This window comes from Lupinus angustifolius, chromosome LG18 (assembly GCF_001865875.1).
Source record: "Lupinus angustifolius cultivar Tanjil chromosome LG18, LupAngTanjil_v1.0, whole genome shotgun sequence".
In the NCBI taxonomy this organism is placed as follows: Eukaryota; Viridiplantae; Streptophyta; class Magnoliopsida; order Fabales; family Fabaceae; genus Lupinus; species Lupinus angustifolius.
The window spans coordinates 579,576-598,486 of record NC_032026.1 but is presented as its reverse complement, the minus strand read 5'-3'; the positions used below and the strand labels follow the sequence as shown (position 1 = coordinate 598,486).

Sequence of the window (18,911 nt, the reverse complement as noted above, 5' to 3'; positions counted from 1 at the left end):
TTTCTCACGAACACAATATCACTGCAAAAACTATGCACTACAACATGCTCAATGAGCAAAATAAGAGAATCTTATTGTGTTCTCATAGTGGTATTAACATGTATGTAATAATTATTGTATACATGTTAATTATTACAAATATATAATTAATCTTCAATGGTGAATGATTCACAATATAAAACAACTTTACGGTGCATAAATTTTAAAGTATAATTAGATACTTGTAACAAAGCAAAGAAAATAAACTACCAAACGTTGATTCAAATGATATATGTTTAATTCCCCTTAAGCAAAGTCTGGATTTGAGTATTGTGGATGAAAAAATGTCCACTGAGAGAGAGTTAGCTTCACATACCTTATGAATGTTGGTGGCTTGGACATGATTATTTCCAGTAGAAGGATACTTGTCACAAACAACAAAAATCAAAGAAAAACTAATAACACCTATTTAAAAATAAAGTCTCTCTCCTTATTATAGACACGCAGCTCAGGACCGAGGCGTTCACCGCCACAAAGACGTGTTCGCCGCCGTAGCTCACCACCACAAAGACGTGTTCGCCGCCGTACCTCAACGCCATACCTCACCGCGCACATCCTTTCAATCTATTTCTCCTTCGCCAACGCACAGTTGAAGGCATGTTCATGGCAATAATATTATAATTTTTTGATTTAATTTTGAATTTGTTTTAATTTAAGTTTTAACAGTAGCATCACTACACAACTCAAATTCTTTCTATTTCATTTCTTCTCTCTCTTCAAAACCCTAACCACTCTTATCTTCTTCTTTTAATGCTTCAACTCTCTTTTCATTATTATTATTGTTATTGTTATTGTTTTATGTGAAGATTTATTCATCATCATCATCATTATTATTATTATTTTATTAATTCTTTTATTGAATGATGTTACTTCTTTAATTAAATATAGGATTAAGGATTTGATTATCTGAATTGAATGGAGGAAATGAAATCTGTGAATGATTCAACCCAATTGGCTGATGTAAAGAATCTTCAAGATGACGTCACTTCAGACAATGCAGTGCTTGAAGATGAGAAGAAAACAATTTCAAAGTTGGAATCTGAGAATGCTTTGAAAGTAGATGAATTTGGAAGATATCTCAAGGAAGGTCCTGCAGATAGTGAATCTGATGATTCTCGCTATCGTCGAACTGGTAGGCTAAACAGAAGAGACAGAAGCCATAGTCGCAGCCGATCTCCTCCACAAAGGAGGAGTAGGAGGAGGAGGAGTCCCCGTGGGATTAGGGGTAGAAGAAGCCGGTCTCGAAGGTATGCAATCCTGTCCAATGCCCCGATTACCAAATCATGTTGCTAAAACAGTTTGTGTTTTGTGTAACATTGTATACGCAAGTACATTATCAAATTATTTTATTGTGAGTTAGTGAGGATCAATTGTTGCTAACTTGGTACTTATATTTGCAGTTTTGGATATTTGTGCACTTTAATTCTCCTTTTGAAGGATATTATACTTATAAAGTTTCCATTTTTGTTGGTTTCAGCCGGTCCCCTCGGCGCCGTAGAAGCAGGAGTAAGTCTCCCATCATAAGACGTTCAGGTGAGTTTGGCAATGTGAAAAGGGACAAGAGTCAGTGCTTTGACTTCTCTCGAGGAAGATGCTACCGTGGAGCATCTTGTCGGTACATTCATCATGAATCTAACAGGAATGCTACTTCAAGGCGCTTTAAGAATAATAATGATCTGGAAGTGGATTCTCATGAAAACAATTCTGGTGTTAACGAAGGCTTGAAGAATATTGCTTCTAACATATCAGATTATGAGCATGGTGGAGTCAGAAGTCAGGATGTGGACCTTTTCCAGAATGTAAATGGTCACGAAGTAGAGCCCAGAAAAGAGGATTCTGTTAGGCATGCTGTTGTGTGTTCTACCTCTGGTTTCGGCAGTCACTTAGTCAGTAACGATCCAAATAATTTTGAAAGATTCAGAAAGGTTGCTCCTGAAGTTCAGGAAACTTTAGTAGTCAGAGAGGAGCATAAGACTTTAGCCAACAACAATGATAGTTCTCAGAATGCATTGAATTCTCATCAACCACATATGAGTATGTCCAATGTGTCTGATTCATCATTTGATAAAAAATCGACGATTTCTGCTACTGCTAATATGGTTTCTAATAGTGATCCAATACCATATGTGTTACCATCAACTCAGCAACAGTCAGCCCCTAGTTCAGTTGGTATATGTCTCTCATCAGAACAGCCTCCATTGCACTTCGAGGCACATCAAGAGATGCGTCCACATAGCAGCTCCTCGGTGGAAGTTCCACTTCATACTTACCAGTTGCCTCCTCCTCCTCCTCCTCCTGTTGCTTCACATTCCCAGGGTGAAAATAATGTGAATGTGCCACAAATTCCAATGGAATATGGTGTGACGCAACAAAGTGCATTCTTTCCTTTTCAATTCACTACCAGAGGACAGTTTGAACATTACCCCGCTCCATTTCACACACAAAATTTTCAATTTAACTTACCACCTAATAGAACATCCTTACCGCTACCACCTCCACCACCACTACCACCACCACTGGCAGTAAAAAGTTCTGGTTTTAGTTCAGGAGTTGCAGAACCATATATATCTGAAGAATTTAATCAGCGTCAATTGCATTCAACTAACTTTGCTTCTCAGACTTCTATGGCGCATGCCATGCCGTCTCATTCTCAGAGTTCTGAGTCATTCGACCAAGCACACACTTTAATGCAGGATCGTTCACGAACTTTCATGCTTAAAGACGCTTCATCTCCAAAGCATCTGCCTCAGGGGAACTCAGCAAGTCAATCTCTTTCAGGCTCTAATCTTCATAGAGATGACCGTCATAAGCAGCTTTCAATGCAAGATTCATCATCACAGCAGCAGCAATCAATTTATAATTTTCCATATTCTGCATCTGAGATTAAATTGGGTGTGCCTGGGGAGAATCTCACTGTATCCAGATTTCCATCAGGTGTTCTGGATAAAAATCATTCAACCTCTCTTCCTGCTTTTGGGGGATCACAAATTTCTGCACATTACAATCCTTATGCATCAACCTTTGAGCAGCCACTGAGTTCCAAATTCAGTTCAAGTATTTTTAGACATGAAAATGACATAATTCATAATAACAATTATGGTTCTTCTGTATTGAACCATGCCCCTATAACTAGGGAAGGTGTTGGTACCGGTGGTGGATCAAGACAATCAGCATCCTCTCCAAAATCTGCTAGAGCTGACGGTCAGATGTTACCTAGGTCTGATGGCAACCTATATGATCCACTATTTGACTGTATTGAACCATCGTCGCCTTCTCTGAAGAAATTTAATTTTGACAAGAACCAGGAAGTTATAGGTGAATCCAACATCAGCCCAAGGCCCAAAAGTTCTTCGATGTCTTTAGACACGGAAGAGAAGAACAAACATGAGGATGTTGCCTCTTCCACTTCTCAAAGTAATGATGAATATGGTGACACAACAGATGCAGAAGTTGGTGCTGTTGAAAATGAGAGCCTAAGTAATCATGTGGATGTTGCAAAGATGACTACGGGGGGTGTTGAGATTAATCAGGTCAAATCTCCTGGGAAAAGAAAGAAGAGCAAGGATTCTAGATCGATGAAATTGTTCAAAATTTCCATTGCGAACTTCGTAAAGGAGGTTTTGAAACCATCATGGCAGCAGGGTAATATGAGTAAGGTGGCTTTCAAAACCATTGTTAAAAAGACTGTAGATAAGGTGTCAGGAGCCATGAAAGACCACCATGTACCCAATTCTCAAGTGAAGATAAGTCAATACATTGACTCATCACAGCAGAAGTTGACTAAACTTGTGATGGTATTTTCTAATAACTTATTTTCTTTGTGTTTTCCTCTTATCAGAAGTAACTGTCATGTGTTTAGTTTTATCTTTTAAATCCCTATGGCTCTACCTTAAGCTGTGCATATAATTTTTAATATGATGACAGCAACGGAGTTTCCGAAGCCCTCACTAGTAGCCCAATCCTAGCAGCCTATAATAATTGTTTATTTAAAGCTCTGTATTTTATAAACAAAACTGTTTCGAAAGTGAGAAAAGTCTGTATATTGAGCTCCCTTCTTTCTGTCTTGATATGATTGTTGTCAAGTGAAAAAGACAATTGTGTTGTGATTTTGACTGCATTTTAAGTGTGTTCTCGTCAGTGATTTTAACTGAGAACTACCTTTTTTTCTTTTATTGTTTCAAAATGAACGTCGATATATCAAAAAATTATATACTTTTTTTTTTTATGATGAGGTATCCTGGCTATGCCAGACTAATCCCTGGGCTTGTAGCATGCCGGGTGAATGCTACATTGGCCTTCACTAGGACTGGAACTGGTGGTCAAATTTGCATCTTATGCCAGCTGAGCCGTTGGCTCTGGTTCCAAAAGATTATATACTATTGGCCAGACTTGGAAGTTTTATTCAATAACAAAAATGTGCCAAAGTATTACTTTGTAAACTGCTTCTAGTGACGTTCTTATCCCTATATTTTCTGCAGGGTTATGTTGACAAGTATGTCAAGATGTAAAGGTTGGAACTTGGAAGTATAGTTGTAATTGGTGCATGGTGCAACATTTCAGAAGGAAACATAGCTGCTGATCACTTCTGAGTGGCATTCCAATAAAAAAGAACTGAATCTAATGAGTTGCCAAGGAGGAACTTATATGGATAAAAATTGTAAGGGGCTCTCGAGAAACAAGTAATTTCTGTTGCGCCTTGATCTCTTTTTTAAGTTCATTAGGGTTCTTATTGGTCGGAATGAAGTGTAGTGTCGAACGAGTAGGTGTAACTTTTGCTAGGCCTAATGATTATGTATAGGGACCTCAAACAAATTATATTTCCATTCTCTCTTTATCCTTTACTGAGCAAAGGCTTGGGTAATCTTGCAACAAATTACATTGGTGACCAAAGATGCACTAGACCACCTCCACTCTCGTCATGCCCCAACCCCACCATCGTGTAAATCGCTGTCACAGCCACCATTACAAACTATTGTCTTCTCCTTTTCTCGATTTCTCCCCTCATGATTTCTCTCTCAATCCCGCAGGTCTCGCCACCTCATGCCCTTTCCTCATCTCAGGAACTCCACCACGAGACACCTTGTTTGCCCCTAGCTAATGTACTTGAATCAATGTCTGTCTCTCCTGTACCTTATGTGTGAGAGAAGAAATTGAGAAATCGAGACAGCGAGGGAGATTGCGTTGGAAATGGTTGGTGGTGATGGTCGATTGCTAGTGGGAGCAAAAGTTGGTAGCGATAACGGTGTTGGTAGGGTGGTTCGATGGGTTTGGGTGGGTGAATGCTGAGAAGGAATAAGATAACGGGTACGAGAGTCATTTTTAGTTGGGAAAAATCTATAAAAATATTCCAAATTTTATGTCTGTTACCATTAACATAATCGCTGGAAATGACTCAACAAAACCGTATTATATAGTTGCATGTAGAGATTGTGACTCCCTTTATTCTTAGATCCTTATGTTTAACTCTTAAATTTGGTAATCCGATGTTACGAATTGAGTTTTGGAGAGGAATGAAGAGAAGAAGAATGCTTTAAAGCCATCTTGAGTATATTTTATGATTCTCAAACTTTCCTTTTTCATTCTCTTCAATAATTCGCAAACAGACCCTTAAGAGTTCAAGTAAATCTTAACTCCCAAAAGGTTAAGAGTTGAAGTTTAAGTTTACAAGTCTATATTTATACATTAATTTGGTCTCAAATGTATGAGCTATGGATTGGTTGGTTGAATTTCATGAGTGAGTATTGAGTATGACAAGAGCCAAAGCAGCCCCTAGATCTAAAAATGTCAAACTGGACAAAAGGGCATTATTGTAAGTGCACAATATAGATTGTTAAATGCAAATTAATAAAAAAAAAATAAAGATTCAAGCAAAGGGAGTAAGTAAATAGAATATTTCTCAAGCATAAAAATTCAGGCAGGTTTTGTATTTTCTTTTTATGACACTTTTTATCTTCAATTCTAAGAAAGTATAGCTCTTATTGTTACAAATGATTAGTTGAAACTATTTGTTGTAAATTGTGGACTATACATTAACAAGTGTGGTGAAATTCGTAACTATATCATACTGTAATTATGGTGTGACACCGAATTATGATAATATGACTATTTTGGGTCATAACTTAACCTCATGTGGCCAAGTTTGGGATGAACTTGATTGCATCAAGTCCCATCAAACTAAAAATATTTTTTAATCACAAAAAGATTTAAATTTAAAACATTAATTGCAACATAAGAGAATAAATTAGCTTATTGTGATCAATTATCATTATCATCAATTTCATCAAACACAAGAATTTATAACAATACCAACTAACGGACAAGCCAAGTATAAGGATTTGCGGTGACAATTATCTTCAGTATTGCTGGAGAAGGAAATACATCAAAAGTAAATATGAAAAAAAACAATATTACATACCCTTAAATATAATGATATAACATTTCTATCCGTAAAAGCGAGAATAAAAAATAACACACTTTCCCAGTACCTGAAAGGATTCTGATTCAAATATCTCTTCCCAGTATCTAAAAGGATTATGATTCAAATATCTCTTCCTATTACCTGAAAGGATTCTGATTCAAATATCTATTCCCAGTCACACTTTGGGGGCAATAATCTCCCTTAGGGAAGACCATGTTCCTGTAACTGTGAGAATAAGCCCAAAAACCACAATTGCCCCATCCCTAACCATACATTTCCAACCCAACTCATCCTTGAACACTATATAGTGAAACAAAGCTGGCAATACAAAGCTAAGAACAACACAAATGCTACTTCCAACCAGTGACACAAAATCTGCAAAATTTGGCACAAAAAGTGCCATCAAACTTACCCCTAACACCATCAACCATCTCATCCACAAGCAGTACCTAAACTCAAAGAACCTTCTCTCAATAACCTCATAAACAGGATTCATCATCAATGGAAAAGTGAAGAATAGGTTTATGCAAAGACCAAGCTGCACCAAAATACTTGTAAGTCCTTGTCCAAAGTTGGTAGTGATAATCCCTTGAGTTTCCTCACCAAAAGCAAAGTACCCTAATGCACCAAATGCTCCATATAAAAGTGAAATCAACAACATTCCTATACCTAAAACTCCACCAAATTTATCCTTATCCTTAGCTTCTGATTCCAAAGGCAAAATCATTCCAACTCCTTCAAATGCATATACAGCTACACCTAAACCATAGAAGAATGATGAGAAACCCCTAAAAGTTTCCAAAGAAGGTTTATTCTTCATAAATGCAAGCACATCCTCCACCATCACAACACCCTTAGCTGTAATATCAACTACATCAGCAAATATGCTCAAAGGAGCCAAATGGGTCAGTGTTGGAATTGCATTCAAGCCAAGTTGGAAAGGTAAGCAACCCCAAAGAAACAAGACCTTTGGTGTCAAACCCAATATTGATATTGAACCTATATCACTAACAAGATATGCCAAGGTGGTAGTTATGAAAATAAGGTAGCTGACACAGAAACCACTTTGAGAAAGCACTATCATGGCATCAACACATAACTTACCAATATTGCCATATATGGCAAAACCCAAATCACCAAAAGAGTGTATCTTGGAGAAGCCATTGAAGGATTCTTCGATCTTTCGGCGAGTTTTGACAAGGAGCATCATGCAGTAATAAGTAAGGAATGCAACAGTGAAGAGCATGAGGAGCCCCATGACCCAACCTGTTCTCTTGAAAGTATATGGAAGGCCAAGAACACCAGCACCAACAATGGATATGAAAATGTTGGCAAAGGTCTTGAACTTTGAAGAAAGAGGTAGTGCCTTGTTCAAAAGAGGGGTCTTTTCATGAGAAGAGGAAGTTGCATGCACGTGAAACTCCATTGCAAAATGAATCTTAAGGACCAAGCTATCTTTGTTTATGAGGTAACCTTCTCAATAATGATACTTTTATATCTCTTTGTTCACCCTTATATATAATAAATAACCTAACTCCACCCTCAATAATAATAATATTTATTGGTATAGTTACCCTTAGAAACGTGACCTACCCTATATGTTGTGGTGCTTCTTATGCAAATGGTTGAGAATAGAGATTGATGGGGTTGTAATGTGCAGAAGCTAGAAGCAGTAACAAGGAATGGAATGGAAGAGAGGGAAAGAGATATTATGAGATGATGATGTTGGAAGAAAGAGGGTTATGTGGTGTAACTTTGTGCTAAGGTTTTGGAAAAAGCTAATATATAATTATAGATATAGTAATGCATCATTGAGGAAGGTTGCATGTTGAGTTGTATTGCCTAAAAATGGAAATTATATGCAATTCTTCAAACTTCTTCTATTGCAAAATTTGCACACACACACACATATATATATATATATATATATATATATACGGGTCAGGTTCCTCTCCATAGAGAGGCAAATGCAATTTTCCCCTTTAGTTTGAAGGGTAAATTTGTCTTATCATAATAAATAAACGTATAAGTGTAAAATCATATCACATTTTTTTTTTGACATCACTTACCTCTCCATTACTGGAGAAGAGTCTCATTCTATATATACATTAGGACTATTAAGCAATATTAAAAATATTACCTAAATAAAACTCTTATTAAAGTTCATTAAAATGTAATTATTATTAATTTATGTGAACTTAAATAGAATAATATAAAAGAATTAGTTTACTTATCTTGGTGAATTCAATATCCTTTTAAAGTAGCATGATACTTAGTTTCCATCTTCTTTTTTTGTCCAAATCATTTTGCATTTTATTTTCAATTAGGTCATGGAAATCCAATTTTTTTGGTATAACTAAGAATATTTTCATCATATAGATAAAGAATTAATCACTTTTAGGTTCGTATTTGTCCCCCAATACTACTCCCAAAAATCTGTTTTTTACTAATTTGGGGTTTGATGATTTCATTGTGACACATATGTTGCTAAGGGTCTAATCATTGTTATTTTCGGACCATAAGTTTTTTTATCAATATTTGTGAATAATAAAAGAGTGATACACACTCATTTTTTAATATACTTCATTGTTGTGTATATATTATACATCACAATAAGCCCTAACATTGAGTCATATTATTTTACCCATACTATTTGTGAAAGAAAAATGGTACTTTCATAGCCATGAGGTTTAGGAAGTATAGGGATGAGAAAGATATAAAGAGAAGAATAAAATATTTGATGATGTAAAAGCATACTTATTAAACCTGGACTAACCGAATTAACTGGACTGATCGTGAATTGGGTACTTGATCGGTCCAAGATACTCTTCTAACTAGTTAAACACCAAAACTGGTATAAATTGGTTTGACTTGGTTAGTTTGATCATAAAATCAGTGACTCGATCGATTAGACTAGTTTGACTTGGTTAGTTTTAAAAAAATGCTAAAAGAATATCATTTTGAGAGTAAAACAATATCATTCATTTAACTCATTTGTACCATTGCTTCTCGTCAATGTAAATATAGTTGTATTAGTTAGCTTATGTTAGAACAATTTTTTTTGTTTAATTAAGTTTAAAACTTATTTGTATACCTTCGTTTTGATTAAAGCATAAAACATATGTTTTCTAATAATGTTTTCAATTTATTTATGACATTTTATTATTATAAAATCTTCATTGTTATTGCTTAATAATTTAATTAGATATTTTTGTAATGATAAAATTTTATATTGATTGAATATTGTTATATTATTAATTTATTATATTTTTTTATTATGAACTAAGTGAACTAATTTAACTATTGATCCACTCATTTGATCGATGACTCATTGACCTATTATTTTAACAGAGTCGATAATCAATCTAAAATAATAAAAATATATATAAAACAAAAGTAGAAATGTAAAGAAGATAAAAAGTAGATGATGATGTAGAAAAAGGTAGTAATAATACAAAGATGGTTTTACATGTTAAAAATTGGATACCTTACAAAATAGTACTAACAACTTATGCCAATAATAGCTTTAACCCCAAATGGTTATAACCTACAAGTACCTTTTTATAGACCAAAACAATGCCAATAAAGGTGAACACCTTTATTTTGTTATGGACATGACATTTTCGACAAATGTGTAACTATAATAAAAGAGAATATATATATATGCGATAACAATATTTTATTTTGTCAATTATCTACTATTTATTTTAAATTATCATTTATTTTTAATTATTGTTTACTTTTAAATAAAATTATATATATAAATGATGAATGACATAAAAATTGTGTATAAATAATTACACTAATCCTAGATTGATATTTCACTTATAATGAAAACATTGTCTACAATAAGTATTGAACCGACATATTTTTTTTTTTTGGTTATTTGTACTAACATATTTTTAAGAGAGAAAAAAATATATATTATTGTGATGATTTTTTATATTATCAATATATCATCTGTTATTTTAATTATTATTGACTTTTAAATAAAAGTAATATAAATAAATAATGTATTAAGTGTATATAAACTTTTACACTGTTTGTGCATAAATATTCCGATCTATTTTTAATTTCTTCCATTAGGTTATACAAATTAAAACGTTAAAAAATAGAATCGCTTAATCACATATTTCTCCAATATTATAATTTTAATGCCTTTTATATGTAACATATCACACCCTTAGAAGTTAAAAGTTTATGAATGTAACAAATAAATTATATATTAATTTAAATATATTGAGATAACTTAATTTTCAATCTAACAAACTCCTACAATGTACCAATTATGTACTAAAGTACGAAAGAACGTTAGTTCAAGTAGTATATGTTTGATTCCCTTTAAGCAATGTTTCGGGTTTGAGTCTTGTGGATGAAAACGTATCTGCTAAGAAAGTTAGCTCCACATACCTGTGAATATTCCCTGACTCGGATAAGATTACATCGAGTGCGATTATACATGTGGGAAACCAAACTATATCATCATCTTATTACTTTACTTCATGATATCTTTTCTTAGTACTATCAAAATCATTCATAACAGTGTTGTAAAAATCGTTTCGTACTGGCCGATTCAATTGGTAATTCAGTCCTAATATTAGTACAGTATAATAATTATACCGATCATGCAATTATATTGGTCAAAATTGGCTAAAACTGGTCATACTAGCCGATTTTTATTTAAAATTAATTTTTTAATAAATTAAATTTTTTTATTGATTTTTCAACATTAATGTTAATACATTATATATGTATATCTAATTTCGCTGGTATGTGATTTAATTAACGAATCATCAGTTGAACCGCTATATCAGTATTCTAACTGGTTTGATGATGTATTAATAACACTGCTTTATAATTAAGAAATTAATTTATTTCAACGTGTATGATTATCTCATCCAACAAATATCACTCTTAGAATATGATACAAAAAGAAAGAAAGTTAAAAGGTGAATATATTTATGTTTTAGGTAATGCTATTCACACTTATTTATATTACATAGTCATTCACTACCCACATCCACAGTGGGTGAAGGCCATAAACCCATAGCCACAGGTTCACATCCTCTGTTCTTCTGTATATAGTGACTGCAATCATCTGAATTTTGATATTCTCATACATGAACATATCTGCTGTCCCACTTTTTGTACTACTCTATGTACCATTCGTTGACCAATTATATCACATCGACATCGAGTAATACAAAAGAAAGAGTGAGATAACAGACGTGTACCCGTTCATCGATGTCAAGGGTTACTTTGTGTGGGACCTTTTATAGTCAAAAGCAACAAATATTATATATCCTAGTGGATAGTGGATACCATTCCTCTTAATTATTATGGCTTTATTTATTCTTAGCTATAATAAATTAATAACATATCATTCACATTTTCTTTTAAGATCTATTCTTTCCTTTCCTTTTGTTTCTTTGGTGCCAAGGTTTTCCATTTCATTTACCTTCCTTAAACTGAAACTCATGGCCTCCACTTAAAAGGTGATGTTTTTTTATTTCTGGGTGCATGTAAAGTTTATAACTTTATTCTCAAATTGAACAAAAAATTCAAGCTTTTTGCACCATTTTGCAGCTAAAGTATAGTTCTCAGTTCCTAACTTGTGAACTCAACTTCAAGTACATTCATCTTGTTGAATGAAGTCTTGTTTTACATGCTATTATTATTATTATTATTCCCCCTTTCAAATATTGCTTATGTGTTTGAGATATGCTTTGTGTATGTTGTGACTTGACATGTTACTTTAATGCTTGAGTTTGTGTGCTATGCACACACTCTTTGTTTTGTCTCTAAGGCTTTTATGCTTCTTGTGTTTCACTTTTGACACTTTCAAAATATGTTTGGTTGGATTTTTACAAATAAGTAGAAGTGCAGTTTTTTTAGCAAAGCTTTAGTTATCAGCTTCTGAATGGTGTAGCCCGTATCGTAGAAAAGATGGTAGAATCTCACCTTAGGTGGTTTGAGCATGTGTCGATGAGATCGAAAGAAGCTTCAGTAAGGAGAGTTGACTAAATGGTTTGAGCATGAATGATTTGGTTGGATTTTTACAAATAAGTGGAAGTGCAGTTTTTTTAGCAATGCTTTAGTTATCAGCTTCTTATTGGTGTAGCACCTATTGTAGAAAAGATGATAGGATCTCACCTTAGGTAGTTTGAGCATTTGTCGAGGAGACTGGTAGAAGATGCAGCAAGGAGAGTAGATTAAATCGAGGTTAATCCAATTTTAGAACTAGATGGAGACCAAGAAAAACCATAGGCGAAAGGATTATGAATGATTTAGAGATCAATATTTTGTCAATGAACATGATCTACGATGGAGTGTCCTGACATCATTTGACCATGCAGTCGACCCCACCTAGTGGGAGTAAGGTTGGGTTGTTGTTGTTTTTTTTGTAGTTATTAGCTTCTCAAAAAATCACTTGTAGAATCATTGTTTTTAAGCCTCAACAAAAAGATGTGTTTCTTTGATGTGTGTTTAACTTCATACTTTCTTAATATTTGTTGATATATTTTATTTATTTGATGATGTTGCTTTACTTGTTTGATAAGCAGGGTGATAATTACTGACTTTTCAATAGGCAATTCCAAAAAAATGCGTAGAGTTTGGCTAGTGGTTTTGATGGTTCTCACCAATGTGTTCTCTTCAACTGGAATTGGTATGGATAATTTCACGATACCCGATTCTGTAAATATCGGGGTTCTATACTCTTTCAATACTAGTGTTGGTAGAATTGTCAAGATTGCTATAGAAGCTGCGGTTGAAGATATAAATTCTGATCCATCTATTCTTAGTAAAACTAAGCTGAAGCTCTCACTACAAGAAGATTCCAAATACAGAGGTTTTTTGAGCATTGCCGAGGGTATGTCCTTCATGATATCCCCCTTTTTTAGTGTGTCGAACTTAAAAGATCACCGCTTTCAGTTCGACAATGTTACTCCAAATCTGACGTATTATAATTAGTTTTAAATAATTTACCAATGTGTAACAGCCTTGCAGCTCATGGCGACACACACCGTGGCCATAATCGGCCCTCAAACATCTACAACTGCCCATGTAATATCACATATTGCGAACGAGCTTCAAGTTCCTCTTCTATCATTTTCAGCCACTGACCCTACCCTTTCTTCACTTCAATTCCCGTTCTTTATAAGAACCGCTTTTAGTGATATTTATCAAATGACTGCAATAGCAGACCTTGTTAAATTCTACGGGTGGAGAGAAGTTATTGCAGTCTATGGTGATGACGACCATGGAAGGAATGGAATGGGTGCATTAGGGGATAAGCTTGCCGAGAGACGTTGCAAGATCTCATTTAAAGCACCTATGAATCCTGAGGCAACCAGAGAGGAGATTACAGACGTGCTTGTTCAGGTGGCTCTGGCGGAATCACGCGTTATTGTTCTTCATACAAGTACTGCTTGGGGACCAAAAGTGTTTAGTGTCGCAAAGTCTCTTGGAATGATGGAAAATGGGTATGTCTGGATAGCCACCAATTTTCTGTCTACTCGGCTCGACATCGATAGTCCTCTCTCTTCGGATGTAATGGATGAAATTCAAGGAGTTATTACGCTACGTATGTACATACCAGATTCAAAGCACAAAAGATTATTTACTTCTAGGTGGCAAAATTTGATCAGTGGAAAGACTGCTAATGGTTCCCTCGGGCTTAGTACTTATGGTATCTTTGCATATGATACTGTTTATGTGCTTGCTCGTGCACTCGATACATTTTTCAAACAAGGGAACCAAATAACATTTTCATTTGATTCGAAGTTATCTCAACTACGTGGAGACAACATGCATCTCAATGCTGTGAAAATCTTTAACGAAGGAAAATTGTTGTGTGAAAGTATTTATGAGGTTAACATGACTGGTGTATCAGGTCCATTCAAGTATACAACCGATGGAAACCTTGTTAATCCAGCATACGAAATCATCAATGTGATTGGAACAGGGACTCGGAGGGTTGGTTATTGGTCTAATTACTCTGGATTATCAATCGTTCCTCCAGAAACACTTTATTCAAAACCACCTAGTCGTTCCGGTGTAAGCCAGAAGCTACTCACTGTAATTTGGCCAGGAGAAACAGTCGAAAAGCCTCGTGGTTGGGTTTTCCCAAATAATGGAAGGCTGTTAAAAATTGGAGTACCAACAAGGGTTAGTTACCGTCAATTTGTCTCGCAAGTACAAGACACTGACATGTTCAAGGGATTCTGCATCGATGTCTTTCTTTCTGCAATAAATTTGTTGCCCTATGCTGTCCCCTACAAATTTATCCCGTATGGGGATGGTCAGAGAAATCCTAGTAACACTGAGCTTGTCCGTCTAATCACCTCGGGTGTGAGTATCAATTCTAATAATTTTTTTACAGAATCTCGATGTTTTACGGCGCAGTCTTGATACCCGTTTTCTTCTTACCATACAGGTCTTTGATGCAGCAGTAGGTGACATTACAATTACTACAGAAAGAACAAAGATGGTGGATTTTACTCAACCATATATCGAGTCTGGTCTAGTGGTAGTTGCAGCGGTTAAGACGACAGAATCCAATGCTTGGGCATTTTTTACACCATTTACACCAATGCTGTGGACTATCACCGCTATCTTTTTCTTAGTAGTGGGAGCCGTTGTTTGGATTTTAGAGCATAGGCTCAATGATGATTTTAGGGGACCCCCCAGAAAACAAATAGTAACAACATTGTGGTATGAAAATCTGGTCCCTTTCTCTTCCCTTTGTGTTAACCTCATTGAGCCCGTTTTGGAACCCGACCTATTTTGCAGATGCATATAATGATTATATCAATATTACGCTTTCCGGCTAGATTTACTTACAGTTCTGGATATGTTCGTAAGTTGTAACTTCAATTTGTGTTTTATATTTTACAGGTTTAGCTTTTCAACTATGTTCTTTGCCCACAGTAAGTGAAATTTTTTTATGTTTTGCGACGCCTATGGTTTAAGTGATAGTTACTCTGACTGAATCAACTTGCTCTTTTCTGTAACATGTAGGGGAAAATACCGTGAGCACTCTCGGTCGCTTTGTGCTACTTATATGGTTATTCGTAGTTCTTATAATTAACTCAAGTTACACGGCAAGCTTGACTTCAATCCTTACAGTGCAACAACTTTCTTCACCCATTAAAGGCATCGAAAGTTTAATAAATAGCAAAGAGCCTATTGGCTACTTGCAGGGTTCTTTTACTCGAAACTATTTAATCGGAGAAATCGGTATCGATGAATCCAGACTTGTTCCTCTAAAGACACCAGATGAATCTACGAAAGCACTAGAAAAAGGTCCTCGTAAGGGTGGCATTGCGGCATATGTTGATGAACGTGCTTACATAGAGCTTTTCCTTTCAAGCCAGTGTGGTTTTACTGTTGTAGGCCAAGAGTTCACAAGAAATGGTTGGGGATTTGTAAGTATCTGCTTACTAATGCTCCTAGTTTTCTTTTAGTACACCGTCTTTTTTAGATACTACTAAGGGTATCCCTCACCTAATCCCTTTCGGGTGTGTGATTGTTCTCCCAACAAATGTCGCTCACACGAATAAAACCCTTGACCTTTTTGGTCTTTCTGGGATCTAGTCATGTCTTACACCGCTACACCAACTAGGAATGGCAACGGGGCGGGTCGGGGGCGGGTTTGCACATACCCAAACCCGAACCCAAAATTCAAAACCTGAACCTGAACTCAACCGTGTTGAAAATAAAGATATCATCCTCGAATCTGAAAAAAATCCGAAAATTATATATGGTAAAAGGAAAATATGATATCATTTTCGTTTCATTTTTCTCTAACATTTCAATTTTCTCTTATATTATTTCATTTCTTTTATGTTTGAAGATCCAATAGTATGTGAAGTAAAGTTACAAATAAAAAACAATTGACACATGATAGAAATTTCAATTTTAAATTGAATTAATTACGTCGGGGCGGGTTCGGGTCTTTGCTCTACCAAACCCGAACCCGAAAATTAAACTCGGGTAAAACCCGAACCTGAAAATTAAACTCGGGTAAAACCCGAACCTGAACCCAATTACATCGGATTTTTCCCGTTAATTTCGGGTTCGGGCGGGTACCTACGGGTTTGGTTTTCATTGCCATCCCTAAGACCAACAGAAATGCTTTGTTTTTTCTTCAGGCCTTTCCACGAGACTCGCCATTAGCGGTTGATTTGTCGACGGCCATTTTAGAGTTGGCAGAGAATGGAGATTTACAAAGGATCCATGACAAATGGCTTTTGAACAGAGCTTGTCTATCACAAGGTGAAAAGTTTGAAGTTGATAGACTCAATCTTAAAAGCTTCTGGGGCCTCTATCTATTATGTGGAATAGCATGTTTACTTGCTCTCTTCATATACCTTATTCAGACCTTAAACCAGTACACTAAGCACTGCCCAATGGAACCGGAGCCTTCTTCCGTCCAAGGCTCCTCCCGATCTTCACATTTCCGGACTTTCCTTTCGTTCGCAGACGAAAAAGAAGAGATAGTTAAGCGGCGCTCTAAGCGAAGGCAAATGGAGAGGATATCATACAGAAGCACAAGTGAGGTTGGATCTTCCATCAGCAATACAGAATATTATCAATCATCTTTGAACAGAATTGATTCTACTAATGAAGTATAACTAACTGTTTCATTGTACTTATGCTCAAATACTTCAACATGATTCTTCATTCCCTATTGCAACTTTTGTGTTTCTACTACATCTTATTTTGTTAGTTGCATGTATATATTTCTAGGATATTTCAATTTCAATCTGAGTGTAATGTAAAAGTGTGGGGAACAAGTTGCTTTCAAATTGTTGTAAACAAAATCAGATGAATAGACAACAACAAAATGACAACCAATTGTTCGTGTTCTAGGAGACATAGGTACAATTGGTCGAACTCGTTAACAAATTGTCTTGTCTTCTTTTGTTTTAGTTATTCTATACACTTTATTTGATTGTTTGTAGCTAACGTTGTGCAACGACTCCTTCTCCTGCACCAACAAAAATAGTGGCTCGATGCGAGACTCACACTTAATAAGGTCTGAGGATAGTAAATGTAGCAGTTTTACTCTTGTAAGTGAAGAAATTTTTTCTAGGATTTAAACTCCTTATAGTCAGTTAAAAATCGACCTTACCGTTAAACTTACCCTCTTCATTTCCATCTCTTGGGCTGTGTAGCATGACATCACATTAGATAATGGTAGTTGTCATTTCTATGATATGATCGATGTTATAGTAACCTGTACAATTTAATACCTTTTACCATTTGTACTATTTTATTTGTCTTTTACTGTTATGTTTAAGAGATATTCATTATGTTTGATTACTTTTAAGTAAAGTCTTGGGTTCGAGTTTTATAGATGAAAAAAATATACGTTGAGAGAGTTAGTTCCACATACTTATGGATGTCTCCGACTCGAAAATATTGTGTCTAATGTGAGAATACATGTGAGTAACATAAAAAAAATTGATGATATACTTAGCAATTGTACGTATTTGTCTTTTACTTAGTCTTTTTATGAGATTCTTTTCAAAATTTTGTGGACATAATGACATGTTCAAGTAACATGACTAAACAACAACAGAAATGATCATGTCAAAAGTATTATAATCATGCAAAATCATGTTAGTGTTTTTTGTTGTGACAAAAACATTAAAAGGTAGAGGTGATAAAATTATCTATCATTCATATTTTATAAATCTATCTGAAACTAATTAATTTAAATGGATATAATCTAATAAATAACTTTAGTCATAAATGAATTTGAATTCATACATTATATCCAATGAATATTCATGAATTATACATTTAGATAGATATCGAATCGATCAAAAAAACAAACATAAAAAATGACATAATTTGCTTTTTCAATTTCATATATGTCAATTCTCACTTTTTGTATTGTTTCTCACTCTCACTTTAAATTTTTTATTAAATTGAGATTAATTATAGGATACGTAAATGTAATTAATGTGTTATTAAGTATGTAAAATAAATAACTATTTGTTATAAATTTACACGTAGAATCTTAAACGTCACATGTTTATATAATACTACAAAAATAAGTTTTTAAAACTTAAAAAAACTTTTTCAAATTAAATTGATATGAATTATAGGACATGTGAATATAATTAATAATAAAAGTATGTTCTTAAGTATGTATGTTAAAAACAATATATATAGAACCTTAAACATTGTTAGTAGAATTTTGCAACAAAATTAATTTTTTAAACGTTCAAAAATTACTTTTAAATAAAAAAATTAATTTTTTTTTAAATAACTTTTAAAAGTGATTTTTATTTTAAAAAGGTGATTTAAATATAAAGTAATAAGAGTTAAGGAAGACAAATTTATACTTACTCATTTGTCACCCAATTAGCCTAATTGCTTCAATTATAAATATTTTAAAACTTTCAAAAAACTATCATTAGTAACAAGAATGTATGAAGAA

The 18,911-nt window shown here is 34.5% G+C and overlaps 3 protein-coding genes across 7 annotated transcripts; 2 read left to right on the top strand and 1 right to left on the bottom strand.

Annotated features, from left to right (window-relative positions):
- On the top strand, window positions 445–4,708 carry LOC109332907. 2 transcript variants are annotated; one of them, XM_019568053.1, is made up of 5 exons: window positions 445–518; window positions 550–627; window positions 928–1,286; window positions 1,517–3,833; window positions 4,518–4,708. In XM_019568053.1, exons 3-5 carry the CDS (start codon window positions 955–957, stop codon window positions 4,545–4,547), a joined length of 2,679 nt encoding a protein of 892 aa, XP_019423598.1. In that variant the 5' UTR covers window positions 445–518; window positions 550–627; window positions 928–954; the 3' UTR covers window positions 4,548–4,708. The 2 variants fall into 2 exon arrangements, with proteins under 2 accessions (XP_019423598.1, XP_019423597.1); XM_019568052.1 differs by having other exon boundaries at window positions 550–634.
- Window positions 6,607–8,199, bottom strand: LOC109332908 (amino acid transporter ANTL1-like). Its single transcript, XM_019568055.1, has one exon. The coding sequence runs from the start codon at window positions 7,881–7,883 to the stop codon at window positions 6,633–6,635; it is 1,251 nt and encodes a 416-aa protein (XP_019423600.1). The 5' UTR covers window positions 7,884–8,199; the 3' UTR covers window positions 6,607–6,632.
- Window positions 11,859–17,313, top strand: LOC109332905 (glutamate receptor 3.6-like). Of its 4 annotated transcripts, none has more exons than XM_019568050.1 (7): window positions 11,859–11,949; window positions 13,045–13,328; window positions 13,458–14,809; window positions 14,895–15,172; window positions 15,356–15,387; window positions 15,479–15,885; window positions 16,612–17,313. In XM_019568050.1, exons 2-7 carry the CDS (start codon window positions 13,061–13,063, stop codon window positions 17,092–17,094), a joined length of 2,820 nt encoding a protein of 939 aa, XP_019423595.1. In that variant the 5' UTR covers window positions 11,859–11,949; window positions 13,045–13,060; the 3' UTR covers window positions 17,095–17,313. The 4 variants fall into 4 exon arrangements, with proteins under 4 accessions (XP_019423595.1, XP_019423594.1, XP_019423593.1 ...); XM_019568049.1 differs by having other exon boundaries at window positions 11,866–11,952; window positions 13,021–13,328; XM_019568048.1 differs by lacking the exon at window positions 11,859–11,949 and adding an exon at window positions 11,978–12,187 and having other exon boundaries at window positions 13,021–13,328.